Source organism: Physeter macrocephalus, chromosome 11 (assembly GCF_002837175.3).
Source record: "Physeter macrocephalus isolate SW-GA chromosome 11, ASM283717v5, whole genome shotgun sequence".
NCBI classification, from domain to species: Eukaryota; Metazoa; Chordata; class Mammalia; order Artiodactyla; family Physeteridae; genus Physeter; species Physeter macrocephalus.
In genome coordinates this window covers 75,531,348-75,549,171 of record NC_041224.1, presented here as the reverse complement: position 1 = coordinate 75,549,171, position 17,824 = coordinate 75,531,348, and the positions used below count along the sequence as shown (strand labels likewise).

Below are 17,824 nucleotides of genomic sequence, written 5' to 3'. Positions count from 1 at the left end.
GATAAAAGGATTGGAAGTGAGCACTGATCAAAGCATCAGACAAAAACAATGGAGGATTGAAGCTGGAGAACAGAATGCAGATGATACACCCCAGGTGAGGAAGAAATAATATTGATAAGAACAGGCTGGAAAAGAAGGTGCAGTGGGGTGGGGGCAATAGGAGATTGTCCATATATCCCAATTTCGTCATCTTTTCTAGCTGGGGGAGGAGAAAACATAACAGATAAACATAACTGAGATATAAGAACTTTTAAAGGTAAAATGTTAACCACTAAGAAAAAGAATAAAATTGAGTGGTGGAGGGAATGGAAAGGAAGGGCTTGGAGGTGGAAATGCATTCATTTCATCATGTTCACAGAGTTAGGAAACAGTAGAAACTCTAAAGAGAAGTGTGCCTGAGGCACTTTTGCTTCCGGCAAATGTCAGAATAGATACCCTGAGGGAGGCTGGGCTGCTCCTCCACTATGCAAATAGTGAGGTGTTGGAATAAAACACAATTCTTATTGCTGAGCTCACCAGAAGTAAAAAGAACTATTCAAGGAAGCAAATACAAAATACACACATGGCTATATTTATACCTACTTACAAACATATTCCAATCTGTGGTAAGCACATACAAGGGGTGCATTTCCCTGAGGGCCGGCACTGATCTTGAAACTAGAGTTGGGAGAATAAGTTTTGGGCTGGCGGCAAGGTCACAAGCTCTACCTGAGACACCCAGATTAGACCAGGGAATCTGTTTACCAGTCCTAGAAGGATTGGTGACATCTCCTGGCTTTCATCGAGATAAATACAAATTCTCCCTGAAGAAAAGCAACCACCACTCAGGCTCTCAGAATTTCATGGTTATCATCAATAAAATGTAAACTCACAATCAAGCATGGAAACATGAGTGACAGATGGCAGAAACAACAAGCAAAAGATTTAAATTCTCAAAGTGTTTTGATAATAGAGTTATCAGATACTGAATATACAATAACTCTATAAAATGTCTTAAAAAATAGAAGATGAGATCACATAAACAAGCTAGCAGCAAGATACTATTGAATATGATCAGGCAAATTTGGAAAAAAAAACTAGAAAGAACTTTAAAAAATCAAATATATAATTGTTGAAGAAAATCAATGGTTTTTGGCACCACTGAAAGAGAGATTTAGTGACTAGGAAATAGATATGAAGAAATTATACAGAATGCAGCATGGAGAGAAAAGGAGGGAAATAAAAAAAGTGGGTTAAGAGATATGATAGACAGAGTGAGAAATACTGATGGATGTGTCTAATCATAGTCCTGGAAAAAGAGAATAGAAAGAATGGGACAGAGGCAACATTTGAGAAGAAAATAGCTGATGTAGAAGATATACCATGTAGAATAAAGAGTTCCCTGACTTAGTGGTAGGAGACAGTCTTCTAATATGGCCTCAATATCCCTGTCTCCTGATATTCATGCCCTTGTGTAACACTTTCCCCTTGGCATGAAACAACTGACTTGCTTTTATTCCATAGAATGCAGTAAAAGCAATAGAATCTCAGTTTAAGCAATTCCTGGGTCAAAGGGAAAGTCGTAACCAAAGTTGCAGATAAAGAAGAAAATAATAAAGGTGAAAACATAGATATAGTGACAAATGGAGTGCTTTAAGGAATATTCAGAGAGTCTCAAATACTCATATTAATAAACAAGAAGAAAATAAATTAAGTGTCCATTTCAAGAAGTTTGAAAGGGGACAATATAAATCTATAAGAAAACAGAATAAATTAATAAAGATAAAAGGAGAAATTTATTATTTAGGAAACAGAAAAACCATAGAAAAATATAAGAGTTGGCTCTTTGGGGGGAATGACTGGATAAGTCATAATAATCATCCAGATCTCTCCATGGATGCTAAAAAGACATTTAATAAAATTCAATCACAATCTCTAATTAAAACTCTTAACAAAATAAAATATAAATAAATGGATATTTCCTTAACTTGATAAAATATCTATTTCATGGCGAAACATCAGAAGCATTCTTATTAAAGTCAGGAAGAAGAAAAGGGTGTCCATTATCACAACTGTTAGTGTTACTTTAGGTGAGAGAAGGCATTAGGGGCTAATATGGAGTTATATAACTAGAAAACCCAAATGACTCAACTGTTATAATCTCTAAAAGAATTCAGTAAGATGGCTAAGTATAAAACTAAGATACTGTAATCAAAGCTCTTTATGAATACAAAATACAACCAATTTCAAAGATATAATGGAATGAAACACCCATTAAATAGGAAAAAAAATTCCATAGGAATAAATATATTAAGAAACTTGTAAGATCTGCATTAAAAAAAAAAAAAAAAACTTTAAAATTCCCCTGAGTCAGGGAGGGAAGTCTTCTTGAATGGATGTAAAGGAACACTATGTAGAAAAACTTAAAGTATAAAATTATATATTTTTCCCTAAGTTAATCTATAAACTAATGTAATGGAATTTAAAATACCAATGCAATTTAGAATTAATCAGATTCTAAAGACCATATGGAAAAATAAACAAGAAATAATAGCCAGTAAAATTGTGAAAAAGCAAATGTTTAATGTATTAAAATATTTTATAAAGCCACAGTATGTAAATATTAAGAGGTACATGATTACACTAGTGGAACAGACTGGAAAATCCAGAAATATTAAAAAAAATAAAAAAATATTAAAAAAATAAGACATACAGAAATGTATATTATAAAGATGGCATTTCAAATTTATGGGGAGAAATGAATTATTCAATAAATGGTATGGAGCCACCTGAGTAGCCATCTGGAAGGAAAGTGAGGTTGGACCCCTACCTCACACCTTACCCTAAAATAAATGACTGCTGGATTAAGGATTTAAACATAAAAATTAAACCATAAAAGTACTAGAAGAAGCCATGAGAATTAAATTTATTTACAGTTTAGGAGCAGGAAAGACCTTTCTAAACATGGCACAAAACCAGGAGCCTTAAGAAGAGATTGATATATTTAACTTTACATGCACACACACACATGCACACTTCTGCCTGATATAAAATATGATAAACAAAATAAAAAACAAATAAAATGAAAAAAAGAACATTTGTAGCTCATATTTCAGCTAAAGAGCCAATTTCCTTAGTAATTAAAACTTCTAACAAATTACTAAAAACAATCAATAATACAATATAAAAAAGATTCAAGAAGACAGTTCACAGAAAAGAGAACACAAATGGATTTTTAATATATGAAGAAATGCTCAAACTTATTACAAGAGAAATGCCATTCAACTTGCAACAGGCTCATTTCTTGACTGTTCAGATTGGCACAGATCAGATAGACTTGGAGAAGGTGTGGGAATCGGGCACTTCCAAGTGGTGTTTGTGGGATGGTAAACAGATAAGCTTTTGTGGGAGGTCAATCTGGCAACATCTATCAACAATAGAGGCATGAACCTGATTTCACATAAAGTTCAAAGACAGGCAGACTAATCTGTGGGATCAGAAAGTAAGATAGTAATTATTGCTGGGGGTTAGTGAACAGAAGGGGGCTTTGGGGGGCTGCTGGAATTGTTGAAACGCTGTACTTCTTCATGCTGGTTATGCTGGTGTGTTCAGTTTGTGAAAAATGAATGTGACTGCACATTTATGATTTGAGCACTTTTCTGTGTATTTCACATTGTGTTACAGGTGAATAAAACTACAAAAAAATATATATGTGCAAAAATGACCTTTAACCCACTTCTAGGTATTTACCTTATACATTAATGGCTTTTAATTGGGGGCAATTTTGCACACATACCCTCTGCCCCGCCCCAGAGGAATTTCGCAACATCTGAAGACTTTTTTCGGTTGTCCCAAATAGGGGGATGCTCCTGACTTATAGTCAGTAGAGACTAAACATCCTACTGGGCACAAAACAACCCCACAACAAAGAATGATCTAGCCCCAGATGTCAACAGCGCTGGAATCAGGATACTCGGATGCAGATGAACTCAAAAGTAATAACAAAAGGAAACCCAGTAAGTTACAGTGGAGAAGACTGCAAGACACCACCTTAACCAGGTGACTGAGAGTAACAGCACCAGTAGTAAGACCACAGCACCTCTGTGGTCTCCTTGAAAATGCATAACCCCAATCCAAGCACCAAGAAAACATCAGACAAACCCAAACTGGTACTCTTCAAGTGTCAAGGTCATGAAAGACCCAGAAAGACTGAGGAACTGCCACAGATTGGAGGAGACAAAGGAGACCTGACAACTAAATGCAAAATGGGACCCTGGTACAGAAAAAGGAGAATAGTGAGGAAACTGGTGAAATCTGAAATGTATGTTAGTTAATATCATACCACAGTAATTTTCTGACTTTGATAATGTAAGATGTGAACAGAGAAGGAAGCTGGGTAAAAAGTGTATACTTTCTGTACTATTTTTGTAACCCTTCTTTAAGTCTAAAATTACCTCACAATAAAAAGTTGTAAAAATAACACAATCTGTGGTAAAAAAAAACAACAACACATTTTCATTGGTATTAAACAACTCTAAAATGTACTGTTAAGAGAAAAAAGCAAGATGCACATCAGTATGGTAGCATGCTAATATTAGCATGAAAAAGGAAACATACACATGGTTAATTTTAGATTTTATACCTTGGGCATATATTGATTATTCAGAAAATAATTCTGAAAAGTCACACAGATAACCAACCAGCCATCTGTGGTGGAGATGGTCGTTGTTGTAATTATTTAGTGCTCACAGTGCATATTTACAAAGAATTGATTAGACAAATTAAAAATGGCAAATGTGGCTTTTCCAGAGTGAGTTCTTTCTTTTCACCCTCCATGCCACTGCCTTGTTTTATCCTCTTCCTCTCTCAGCTGGACAGCTGCAATAGTTCCTCAAGGTCTTCTTGACTATAATCTTTTTCATGCTCAACACACTTGCAAAATCTTCTGAAAACACAGATCTTGACTTAAACCATACATCACTCCCTTCAGGACTAAAACCCCTACGACACAGCTCCACATTTATTTAGATCCTGCCCCTCACTTTTCCCTGTCTGCACCTGACTACCCATAGTCCACAGACACTCGGTGACCTCGCTGGCCCTGCTCCAGGCCCACCTCCCTGTAGGCTGTTCACCCCTACTGGAGACAGAGCATGGACAGCAAGCATGACCTGCTGCCTGCCCTCAAGAGAACTCAGGCCAGGGAAGGGACCAGGGCTAAATTATCTTAACAGAGAGCCAGGAAATCATCTGCCATATTCTTCCTCACCCTTGTGAAGTTTTTCCTCCTTTTCTCCATTCCCACCAGGAAGAACCCTCATGGGTTCTAAGAGTGCTCCAACCTAACTGGTCCTACACAATCCCATGTGTCTCATCTCCCACCCCCTTGCCCCTCGATCCTGAACTCCCAGGGGGCAGTAGCTGTGTCTTATCGCCTCATCTCATTAGCACACATCTGGCAGCACATGGTACAGACCCAAAGAAGACATGCTGAGTCAATCAACGAATGAATGAATGAACAAATAAATTCATATGTCAAGCAGTGCAAGGCTTCAGCAGAGACAGAGAAAAGCTGACACATTCTAAGCATTTACCCAGCCCAGGCATCAGGCTAAAAGCTTTACCAGAATTCCTCATTACTACTCACACAACTTCATGAGACAGAAACTATCACTAACCACATTTTGCAGACGAGGAAGTAGAATTAAGTGACCTGCCCAAGCCACAGGGCTGAAGCCTGTCCTGACCCCAGAACACACTCTTACCCATTGGTTATACTGCCTATGGGTCCCCAATTTCCTCTCCCCACCCCGCCCCCCACTCCGATCTTGCATCCTCTCTGTCAGCCGGCCCTCAGAGCTCATCCCTGTCTCTTATTTGCAGTAGAATGGACTGCTCTGTGCCCTCTGCCCAAGGTGTTTTATCAGCAAGCATTGTTGGGAAGCTTAATCGTTGGCTTAAATGAAATGGAAAGCCATGGGTCCAGTCCAAAGAGCAAGGAAAAGAAAATGGCTACCTGGTTCTAGCATCTGTTACCTCACTAGCCACATTTAAGGTTTGTTGAAAGTCGTGCCGAGAATATTTTGCCGCAGAAGTCCTCAAGGTGCTGCATGACAAATAAGCCTGGGCTGAGCTTCCTTCCTTGGAGTACCATGGAAATGTGGGGAAGGTCTGAATTTCCCAGGACAAAGACACGACTGGCTCATGCCTTCAAGGCTTTGTTGTTTTCTTCACCTGGTGGTATCCCTCTTAAGTACTCTCAAGGTTATTTTGACACCCTTCATGCACTGTTTGGAGAGCAGCTCTGACTCAAGACAATACTGAAGGGAATGGTTATGTAAAAGCCCTCAGAAATCTGTTGCTGATAACATAAGCCAAAAGGGAGATAAAATGCTAAGAGCTGGATGAAAAATTATTCATCCAAAATTTCCACACATAACTACTGTGGTTTGAAGCCTTCCCCCAGGCCAGTGTGCCAGCCCCACTTCTGGAAGGCTGGTCACTCCTTCCATGTTCCTGAAGGTTACAGAGACTGTCACCTGGCTGGGGACACCTGGGATGGGTGCTGCTGGGTAAGGGTAGGGCTGGGGCACTGGGCACTCAGCTGGCAAGGAGGGTGGGCAAGAAGTGAAGGATAACACACAACTTGCAAAGTCGGGAGAGCTCTGTGAGGAGGCTCCACTGCAAAGGTTCAAACACTTCCGGAAAATTGGAGCCATCTACTGCCGAGGTTCAACAGTTCTGAGAGAGGTGGCAGATGCTGGGTAGGAAGCCGAGACTGAGGCAGGCAAGGTGGCTTTCAACCTAGCATCCAGCCAGGCCCTGTCTCTCTGAGAGGAGCAGGGCAAGGCTCCCGTTCCACCAGCCACCAGCCCGCCACCCCACCCCACCGCCCCCGGCCAGGTACACTGGCATTAAAGGGGCAGGTTTCATTTAGATCAGAAGTTCCCAAACCAGGCTGAGCCTGAGAATCTCCGGGGAAGCTGAATAAAAAGAAATAGCTGAAGCCCGTCCCCCAGAGATTCTAACACAGAAGGTCCGAAGTGAGGCACACACACTGCTGCCATTCTCTGGAGGAGATTCTAATGATCCACCAGGTTTAGAAATGACCAACATTAGAGAAAAGAATACTGTTGGTTCCAAGGTGGAATTCCAACACCCTGAGCTTCCTGGACACCACAGGGATCTCCGTCCATCAAGATGACCATGAGAGTCTCCCTGGGACTTCGGAAAGGACAGAAAGAGGCTTCCCAGCCTCGGGACTGGAAGCACACCAAGAGAGAGATACTGGACCCTGGAGAGCAATTCCTGGAGGTTACAGGCTCCCAGAGTGGCAGGAGGAGTGGTGAGGACAGACACAGGGACAGATGCAGAAAAGGACCAGGCAACGAGACTGTCAGCTAAACAGCATCTCCTCTACCACTGACTCCAGGAAATGAGCTGATGGAAAAAATGATATAGCTAACATTTACTGAGCACCTACTGTGTGTTAAGGGCTCCAGTTCATTTGTTACTTAACCCTCATAACAACTCTATGCTCTGTAAGTAGAATTATTTTTCCCATTTTGCAGATTAGAAAACGGAGGCATAGAGACACTACGTAACATGCTCAAGAGATGGAGTCAGGACATGACCCTGCGCAGCATGACTGGAGAACCCATCTTTTTAACCACTGTGTGATATGGACAGCACCTCCATGGTGTGCTGAAGGCCAGGAGAATTAAATGGAAAAGAGCAAAGGAGCGAACATTAGGTAGAAAAGAATGCATAAGACCCTCTAATACTGATTACCATTCTAGACACTGTTGCCTTCCTGCAACAACTGGCTTATAGCTTCTGTGCTCAATATTTTTTTTAAAAAAACAGCATAATATGCACATCTCGGTCCACTGCGCACACCATGACACATTGGCATACCCCTGCTCAAGTCAACCAGTGAGGCTGTTATGCATCACTTCCCAGCACCTTCCTTTCCCCGTGGGGCAGTCAGGCGTGGGCTTTGGAGCAGTGATGGTGGCATGTTTTGCTGAGATGCAGGAAGGATGGAGGGACGAGTGGTCATTACATAGCACCTTTCAACTAAGAATCTCCAGGAACCAGGTGAGGAGGGGGGACAGATAAATTTCTCTTTCAAATTGAAAAGGGTTGAGGGCTTTGTGATGCCATGATCCTTGGCAGAACGTTGCCCTAACTCCCCACTTCTTGCTTCTGTCTCCAGTAGCAATGGCACACTCTTCCTCTCAGCTGATAATAACTACTTCCGGCCTTCTCACCCTCTATTTCACCTGGCAGAATATCTGAGCTTAAATAGCTTTAAGTCTTGTTAAATAATGACTTTGCTTTGCAAGTGACTTTGCTGACGTAGACAGGAGGAACTTGTAATCATAAAAAAAGATGGATTGGGCTAATTGCATAAAGTTCATTTCCCCTTTCTAATAAATATTTACCATCTAATGTTTATAACTTTTAATGTTTGGACTTTCTTGAAATGCTTTATTGAATTAAAACCATCACATTACCATTGGCTAAAAGAGGAGACAGCTATATTTGCCAATAACTTCTGCAACAAATGCCAGCTATTGATGCCAATTTTTTTTCCTTTGGTAGTTCATATTTCCACACACAGCTTTGTGCCTTACAATACCCGCATTCTGCAGACAGACATGAAAGATGCAATGATGATGTGTGGGGATCTCCAGAGCCCTAGAAATGAAAATGGACTGTATTTTAATTTTTCTTCATTCTCTGGTATGCAAATGTTTAAGAGAGCAGAAATATTTGAAGCTAGGCTGCTCCCAAAGCAACTGTAATGTTTTTCCAAAGTTATTTACCCTATACCCTTGGATAAGGAGGTGGCTCTTAATTTTGTTTGGTCTTAAAATGGTTACGAATTGTGAATGCCAAAAGAAGAACACACACAGAAGTCCAATCAGAAGGAAGTTCAGTATTGGAAATTCCACCTAAAGAAGAGGAATAGTCACAGAAAGGCAGACCTTCCCTTGGGAAACAAATGCCGACTGGCCACTGCCTAGAACCCAGCACCTGGCCTTGTACTCTGAAGTATATGGTGGAGCCTGTGAACCCTTCTCAGAATAATACTGGTCAGTGCATAATTATAAAATACATACGTTTAGCAAAAAAACAATTAAGTTCAAATATAATGTAAAATACAAATTTTTAATATAGTAACACATGTGTTTCCTTGGTAACACATTATATAAGATCTGGCCCTAGGTCTAATAATGACTGTAATTTTGAACTAGTCATGAGTGTAAATGGTAATTCCAAATAGCTGTTACAACTTTCATGCAGTATGAAAAGGATCTGTGATTCCTAATCACGTGACAGTCACAGGTACTGCTGAGACTGCTGTGGCTTATTGCCCACACTCATAATGGAAGGAAATACTCATCTTGGTTACAGGTTGGAGAAAAATAAGGATGTGATCTTCTCCCTATCCCTGTTCACAAATCCTCTGAAATCTATCTGCAGACCCTAGCTCAGAACCCCTGCTTTTATACAATAACAAAGATGCGTCCATGAGAAACGTGTTCCCCTGAGACCATATCCTCTACCTTCCGCCAAGGATAAGATTTTGTTCCTCATAAGAGGCAGCAGAAAAATGAAAACTGCCCACCAGTAGTCATGGTGGTTAGTATTTTTCTCAAAATATAATCTATCCAGTTTCTTTTCTTCTTATTTTTATGGTCTGTATTCCAGAAAAAGAAAAAGAAAATGTTCAACTCCTGAAGCACCAATGTGTTTTGTGGTTTTATTCCCTTGGCAGTGTCCACAATGTGTTACACCCCATTATTATTTTCTTTTCTGTAATAGGCTTATAGTTCTAGAAATGTTTTAAGACAGAAGATTCACACACATGCACGCACACACAACCCACTTGCCTCATTAATGTTTCTGTGCTTTTCCAAGCTACCCCCGAAGGCCCGGTGCAGGAATGCAAGCTGAGGTGGTTGCCAGGGAAGTCCTCCTCATGGACACAGCCTTGGGGGAGCCAGGACTTGGGAACACAGACAGCAGCGTTCCCAACTGGCATGCATGTGTGTGGTTTTTAAGAAATTCCTCCAGATTTTTGGAGTTGTAATGTCTTCACGATATTCATTCCCCTAAAACTCCCGGCTATGAGTGTTGTCCTTCTTTTTCATGGCATCTAGTTGGTAGTATTTTTTTTTTTTTCCTATTAAAAAGGTGTAGAATTCTAAGGTGGCAGGCTTTTTTTCTTTCAGTGCTTTAAAGATGCTCCTCCATGGTCTTTCTTCACTTGCATTGTTTCTAATGAGAAATATGCTGTCATTCCTACCTTGGTTTATCTCTACATAACTTGTCTTTTTTCCTCTGGCTCTTTTAAGATTTTCTCTTCATCACCACTTTTAAGCAATTTGATTATGATGAGCTTTGGTCTGGATTTCTTCATGTTTCTTGGGGTTCATTGAGCATCTTGGATCTGTGGGCTTGTGATTTTCATCAAATTTGAAAAAACTGTCAGCCATTACTTCTTTAAATATTATTTTAGTCCTCTCTCTCTCACCTCCTTCAGGGCATCAATCACATATGTCTTAGGCCACCTGAAGTCCCACAGTTCTCTTTGTTTTCAGTCTTTTTTCTCATTGTGTTTCACTTTGGATAGCTTCAATTGCTTTATCTTCAGCAGTCATCTCTTCTGCAATCTCTCATTTGCCAGAAATCTCAAGCAGGGTATCTTTCATCTTAAATATTGTAGTTTTCATTTCTAGAAATACCAGTAGGATCTTTTCCATATCTTCCATATCTCTACTTAACATGTTCAATCTTTCTTTTTGCTACCTTCCTGAACCTGGAATATGGTTATAATTATTGTTTTAATGCCTTTGTCTACTAATTTTATCACCTGTGTCATTTCTAGGTCAGTTTTTATTTATTTTTCTCCTCATTATGGATGTATTTTCCTGCTCCCTTGAAGGCCTGGTAATTTTTTATTTGATGCTAGACATTGTGAATTTTATTTTACTGAGTGCTGTTTTTGTATTTCTATAAATGTTTCTGAGCTTTGTTCTAGGACTTGGCTAAATTACTTGGAAACAGTTTGATCCTTTCAGATTTTGCTTTTAAGTTTTATTGGGTGGGACCAGATCAGCATTTAGTGTGGGGCTAGTTTTGCCACTCTACTGATACAACACCCTTCTGTGTACACTACCTGATGCCCATGTGAGCCTCAGAGATTGTTCCCTCTGAGATTTTCAGGTGGTTCTTTTCCTGGCCTTGGGTAGTTTTCTCACACACATGTGTTTCTCAGTACTAAACTGAAGATTCATGCAGATCCTGTGCAGATTTCTGAGGTTCTCTCTTTGTAAAGCTCTTTTGTCTGTGGTACTCTACTCTGTGAACACTAGCTGCCTCAGCCTCCCAGTACTCCTGGCTCTGTTTCTTCAACTCAAGAAGTCGCTGCTTCTTCATAGCCCTCCCTCTCTCTATGCCATAGCCTGGAGATGGCCCAGGCAGTAAGCCAGGACAATCAGAGGGTTCACCTCATTTGTTTCACATCTCCCAAGGATCACAGTCCTTCCTTGCTTGATGGCCACTGTCTTGAAAATCATTGTTTCATATATTTCATCTGATTTCTTAGTTGCTTCAGGTGGGAAGATAAATCTGGTCCCTGATACTCCATCTTGGCCAAAGGCAGATGTCAGGATAAGAAATTTAAAGGCAATATTGGGACCATGATTGTTTCATTACATGATATCCATTTCAATCCTCAAGGGCATTAAAGAATAATGATGGTTATAGAGATCAATTGGGCATTGGATTACATGACATTTCGGTTGGTGCTGAAGGTCTCTGGAGTTTTGTATAATGCTTAATTTTTCATGGCCCTGAGGAGTTCAATATAGAAAAATGTTGATCCTGGAGATGCACAAAGATAGATTAGTTCTGTGCCCCCACAGTGGGGAGCCAGTGTTATCCAGAAAGGTAACAGCAACACATTCATCAGCTCAAATGATTGGGTGATTACTTTGTGATAGACCCAGTTCTCAGCACCTTACGTGTATTAATTCACCAGGAGTCTCAGATTTTAACAATGAGGGTGTTAATTAATGCACAGAGAGAGACACGGCCACTAGGAAGCAGGCTGCAGTCTCTCACTATCAGACTCGTACTGTCCTGGAAGGAAGCCACAGGAAAGGTTTGTATGAACCCTTGCAAGATATTTGACAGAGTCTTACATGTATGTAGGTGAACCAGATGGAGAAATGTGGGCTCAGGCTTAGAGAGCCAATTTATTTTACGGGGTGGCCTGTAAGGGTTTCTCCCTCGCCTGTGAACTTGTCCAGTCTCATCAGTGGTTGGGTGAAGTCACATAAGAACTTAAACTTACTGTTAGGGTCATGAATGGATTTCAGAGCAACACATAACTTGAACATCTACTATGTGCCAGGCACTGGCTGAGGCAGTTGGAAAATATTGTTGAGGAAAAGTAAGATTATTGCCCTTGAAGGATTTAAAATCTAGAAGAGGGAGATTATCAAAACAATAGTCATATAAACAAGCAAATTATATAGCATGTTAAAAGATGATAAGTTTATGAAAGCAGGGTTTTCCCTTAGGGGATCAGGAGATCTGGGTGCCACAAAGGTGGCAGGGGAGAGTTACCTGATGGAAATTTTAAATAGGGTGGTAGGCTTCCTTGAGGAGGTTACATTTGAATAAACAAACAAACAAAAAACTCAAAGAAGATGAGGGGCTCAGTCACGTGGACAACTGAGAGAGGACCGTCCAGGTAGAGGAAACAGCCAGCAGGAAGCAGAGTGCATCCCCACCAGGAGCATGCCTTGTGGGTTCGAGGAAGAGGAGGAAGGCAAGTAGAACTGGAACAGAATAGATGAAAGGGAGTGAATAAGGGGATGAGGACCAGAAGGAAGAGAACGAGGCTCATCCCAGCACCAGAGTCCGTTTTACAGGGGGAAGAAAGGAACAGTACAACATATGTGTGCCTCCTGTTACGCTGAACATCAACTGAAACACAGACCTATAAACGCACAAATGAGCAAAACACCAATCAAGCGAGCTTTAGAATCCCACAGGGTGGTGCCTGGGTGAGATTCCAACTATGTGTCCCAGGCCTAGGGCAGCATCCCCAAGTCCTGGGTCCCAGCAGGCAACTACCTCTCTCATCCGCCAGTGCTTCTTTGGTATTAGGATGACATTTTCCCCAGCGTGAGAAGTTACTGCTTTCTAACTGGTAGATTTGTGCTGAAGGAAGCACCACCAGCCTTGCAAGCAGGATGATCACCACCAGCTAAGGCTGATGCTGAGTCAGCTGAGCACCTCCACACCTCTAAGGAGTCACTCCTGCTGAGACAGGCTGGGACCTGGGACCTGGGACCTGGGACCCTCTGCTGCAGTGCTTGCACCTGGACAAATGTCTCCTCAAGCAACAAAATACAAAGAAACTATAAGGGACTAAAAATAACTGCATACGAACTTCCCTGGTGGTCCAGTGGCTAAGAATCTACGCTCCCAACGCAGGGGGCCCAGGTTCAATCCCTGGTCAGGGAACTAGATCCCGCATGCTGCAACTAAGAGTTTGCATGCCGCAACTAAAAGATCCCGCATGCAGCAACTAAGACCCGGTGCAGCCAAATAAATAAATTAATTAATTAAAAACAAACAAACAAACCGTGTGCATGCGCAGTTGGGGCAAACTCTGGTCAGCAAGATACAAAAAGACCAAAGCAAACCAACTGTCACTTCTGAAGAGCCAGGAGCAAAAACAGGGTGTCGGGAGCAACAGCAGGGTGCTGCACATGCCCCCTGCACACAACACCACCAAAGGGGTGGTCAAATCACCTAGGCCATCCCTCAAGCCCAACCCCTGGATCCGTCCCTACCCTCACCCCATATAAGGAACCCTCAGGGAGCGAGCAAGCAAAGGAACCTGTTACTTATTCACTACCCCCATGCTGTAGCAGGGGCCCCAATAAAGCCTCGCCTGAATTTGTCTGGCCTCTGATCAGTTTCTATTGATTAAGGAGGCCAAGAACCCTGGTCGGTAACACTGCTAGGATTTGGGGAGGAAAATGTCAACTTTGTTTTGGTACTCCGGTGGAATTCTCAAGGAAAAGGCAAGCAGGAAAGCATATTTCGTGGTTCTTGGTGAGCTGTAGGAATAAATGTTCAGCTGCATTTTAACTTACAAAACAAAAGATCTCACTTTATATAGTCGTATTTTGAGCTTCTAGGGAGAAAGGAGCAACACAGCTGAGCTAAACATGCCTTGCTGACCTCCCACTGTCCTCTTCAAACAAAAAGATGCTAATGATGGAAAATAAAATACCAGGTTACCTTTCTCTCCTTTGGAATCTGTCTTTGAATGAATGGAGCCTGCCTTTTCTCCTGCAGGAATAGTCACACCTGGGCTTGGTCTCCAGCCCATCCCTTTCTGGCTGAGTGACCTTGGTCCATTACCTAGCCTCTCTCAGCCCCTGTTTTCTCATCTGCTAAGTGGAGTTCAAAGCCCCTGCCCTCCAGGGTTGCAGTCAGGGTTTCATGTGACAGTGCATGGAAAGAGTCTAGCCTAGAAGATCATGAGCCACCAGTAGTTGTACCTCTCTCCTCCTATCTCTCCTCACCCAACTGATGTGCAACAGCCTGGCTCCTAGAAGGCAATGGCTGCGGCTCTTTAGGAGGAGGCAGCCTCTGTCCAGCTCCCACCCCAGTCAATCCTGTTGGCCAGGGAAGACTCCACAGTGGGCAGAGTGGCCACTGTGTGTCCGCTGACTCAGCTGGGCACTTCCCTCTTCTCCATTCTGGGTGCCCAGGGCACTTCTACCCTTCTCGAATGCTCAGCATCCTCCACTGGGGTACCATGCACATGGATCTCCTGGTGTCACCACACCATCAAAAGACCCTCTGAAACCTGCCCTCTCTGATAGTTCTGTGCCATCATGCACTTCAAGTGACTGAAGGCTGGGACAGACAAACAGGATGCCTCTTGGCCAGCCTATGGTACATGAATGAGTGCCTCAATGGCCAAGCCTTAACGGTCAAGGCTGATGGTGAGCACCAGACATCGCAGCAGACCACTGGGGATGATTGGATCTGGGGGCTGGTCCCATCTCCCCAGGGAGGTGTCCTTCAACCCAGCCGTGGCTGGGTGTGAAATGGGAGACAGCTTCCTGTTACCAGGGCCTGGAAGAGACCCTTGCTGGCACCTCCACAGGGGAACAGAAGAGGAAGACTCAGGACAACCCTGTGAATAAATGCCCTTTGAGGAAACAGCTAGCAGGAGGTGCTAGCCTGGTTGTGAGGCATGGCCCTTTTCCATACCCCAAACAATGGCAGGCAGTGCCCCACCTGCAGATTCCACCCAGACTTCCTGAACCAATTCACCCATAGCCAGGAAACACTCAAGAGGCAGCATCCCGCCTCCCGGAGTCCAGGCTGACCTGCTGTGCTGGCCGGGATCCCGGGGTCTCATTTTGAAGGCACAGTCCCGGTCTATCCATCTGTCTTGGAGTTGCTCCCGTCCTAAGTTCTTGCTCTGGGCACCCAACCAGCCCTCCAGGCTGCCTCCCTGGGACTAGATGCTGCCCAGAGCTCCAGGCCGACTGCCACTGGGTGGCTCCTGAGTCCCACACATCCCCGGCTGGTTCTCCTGCTCCTGTCCTCCTGCCCCATGATGGTGCCGGCTCCGCATCCATCCCTGAGCCAGCTGCCAACTGCTGGCTGAACCACAGGCTGCTCTGGCCCTCCCCTGGGGCCCCAGCATGGAGACAGCCTGCCCCAGGGCCTGGGCACATCCCCCCCACCCACAGAAGTGGCCCAGCTGTCTGCAGTACGGTGAGAAAGTGCACGCTCTGGGGGTGAACAGACTTGAGTCAAATCCTCTACTTACCTACTGGCCAAGCCATTCTGAATGATCAGTTCACCCCTGAGGCTTGAAGTTATCATCTGTACCCCGGGGGAGAGTAACCTCGGGAGTCTGTGGTAAGGGTGCATTGGGATCAGGCGCATTGGAAGCTTTAGGGCAAAGCATGTGGGCATTGTTCAGTAAATGGTAACATTTTAATGGGGTTATTAATACTATTATCATATAATCAATTTATTATTTGTTAAATGTTCTCAATATGACACTCTCCAACGTCCAGTAGTTTTTAGCTCTCTTCTATATCTGTGCCGGGTTTGATATCGCCTCCAAGAATAGGCTAATTTACTTTTTCCTAGTGTCGTAATGTTTTCATGTTAAGACATTAGGCTACTAAGAAAGAAACACCTTTGGATTAAAAAACAAAACAAAATAAAACATTAGGCTATTGGTGTCAGCAGTAACTCTGAACCATCCCCCGCCTATGTGTGTGTGTTGTGTGTACGTGTTCATGCACGTGTGTGTGTGGCTCACTCTGGGTGCCCCGTGAAGTTGCTCGTGAGGTATATGCGTGTGCATGTATGTGCATGCATGTATGCACATACGTTTATGTGTGTGTGTGTGGAGTGTAAATGCCTGTATCCTCCAACAGAATCCAGGTGCTCCTTCCTGAGCCAGTCTTCCCCTCCCGAGGCTGCTTTACCTCCATGTTTCTGCAGAAGGTGGCGTTGGTGCCGAAGAGGATCTGGCACTGCTCGTTGGCGCTGTAGTGCATGCCTGGCAGCTTGTGGGGCAGGCGCACCGCGTGCTGGCTCCTGGGGTCTGTGACCAGCAAACAAGTGCTAACTTTTGACCTGAAACAGCCGAGAGGCAAGTTGGTTTGCAAATGTACCACCCAGGTTTTTGTTCTGCTTTTTCAGTCACTGAGAAGCAGGAACCTCCAAATTATTTATGGGGAGATGACCAGGCACCAGACACATGGGCTGCACTTTTTGCTCTTTTCCCACATAGCTGAATGCAGACCTTTACTCCGGAGGCCATGAGAACTGGGCAACTAGGAAAGGGCCTGGGCGTATCACCCACATGGCTAATGTATTTTTGTCAGGGAGTCTGAGTGCTTTCTTGGATGAAAATGATTTTGAAATAGAGTCCTATGATATTTTCTTAGAATGTGGCTTTAGCAGAAGTCACTATGAATAAAGAAACAATTGGAGTAGGGTTGTTTTCTTTTAAATAAATAAATAAATAAATAGACAAGCTTACTTCCAATTCTGTAGATTTTCTTGGGGGGCCTGTCAGGCCATGGCTGCTGGCTGGTCCAGGTGCCCCACCTGGCCATGAAAGTTGGCTGGTGGCACACCGTGCAAAGGACTTGGGGATTTCAACCAGGACGGAAATGTTCAGAGATGTTGAGAACAGCTCTGAAAAATTAAACTGGGGGTTGTGTGGCTGTGGCTCCATTAGGAGTTAAATACTTGAATGCTTTTATTTTTTAATTCCTAAAACAAGGCAGATGGTAGTAAAAAGAAAACCCAGCCTCTTGCCAAGATTCTTGAAGAAAAGAGTTGCACGCACGCAATACACAGGCTGATGCTGGTTCACCTCTCCTGGGCTCAAACTCATGGGATACTTCAACAAAGTCAGTGGCACCAGTACTGTGTACGTGAGCAGATGAAAAATACCTTTGTTTCACTGACCCTTCTGGGTAAAATGAAATAACGTCAAGTGGCTTCTAACATTGCATTATGATTTGGTGATAAAAGTACTCAGTAGGAAATAGACTACATTAAAACTAATGAGGCGGGCTTCCCTGGTGGCGCAGTGGTTGCGAGTCCGCCTGCCGATGCAGGGGACACGGGTTCGTGCCCCGGTCCAGGAAGATCCCACATGCCGCTGAGCGGCTGGGCCCGTGAGCCATGGCCGCTGAGCCTGCGCGTCCGGAGCCTGTGCTTCGCAACGGGAGAGGCCACAACAGTGAGAGGCCTG

At 43.3% G+C, this 17,824-nt stretch overlaps 1 protein-coding gene across 17 annotated transcripts in view; it reads right to left on the bottom strand.

Annotated features, from left to right (window-relative positions):
• The window catches only part of ADAMTS17 (ADAM metallopeptidase with thrombospondin type 1 motif 17), a 361,173-nt gene that overhangs the window by 159,361 nt on the left and 183,988 nt on the right, over positions 1-17,824 (bottom strand). For all 17 annotated transcript variants that reach the window (XR_008618598.1, XR_008618599.1, XR_008618602.1 and 14 more), the window contains exon 10: positions 16,542-16,692. Coding sequence is in view for 12 of the 17 variants with exons in the window: in XM_055088178.1 (XP_054944153.1) it covers positions 16,542-16,692 (151 nt within the window). In the remaining 5 variants the exon portion in view is untranslated. The remainder of the gene's footprint in view (positions 1-16,541; positions 16,693-17,824) is intronic.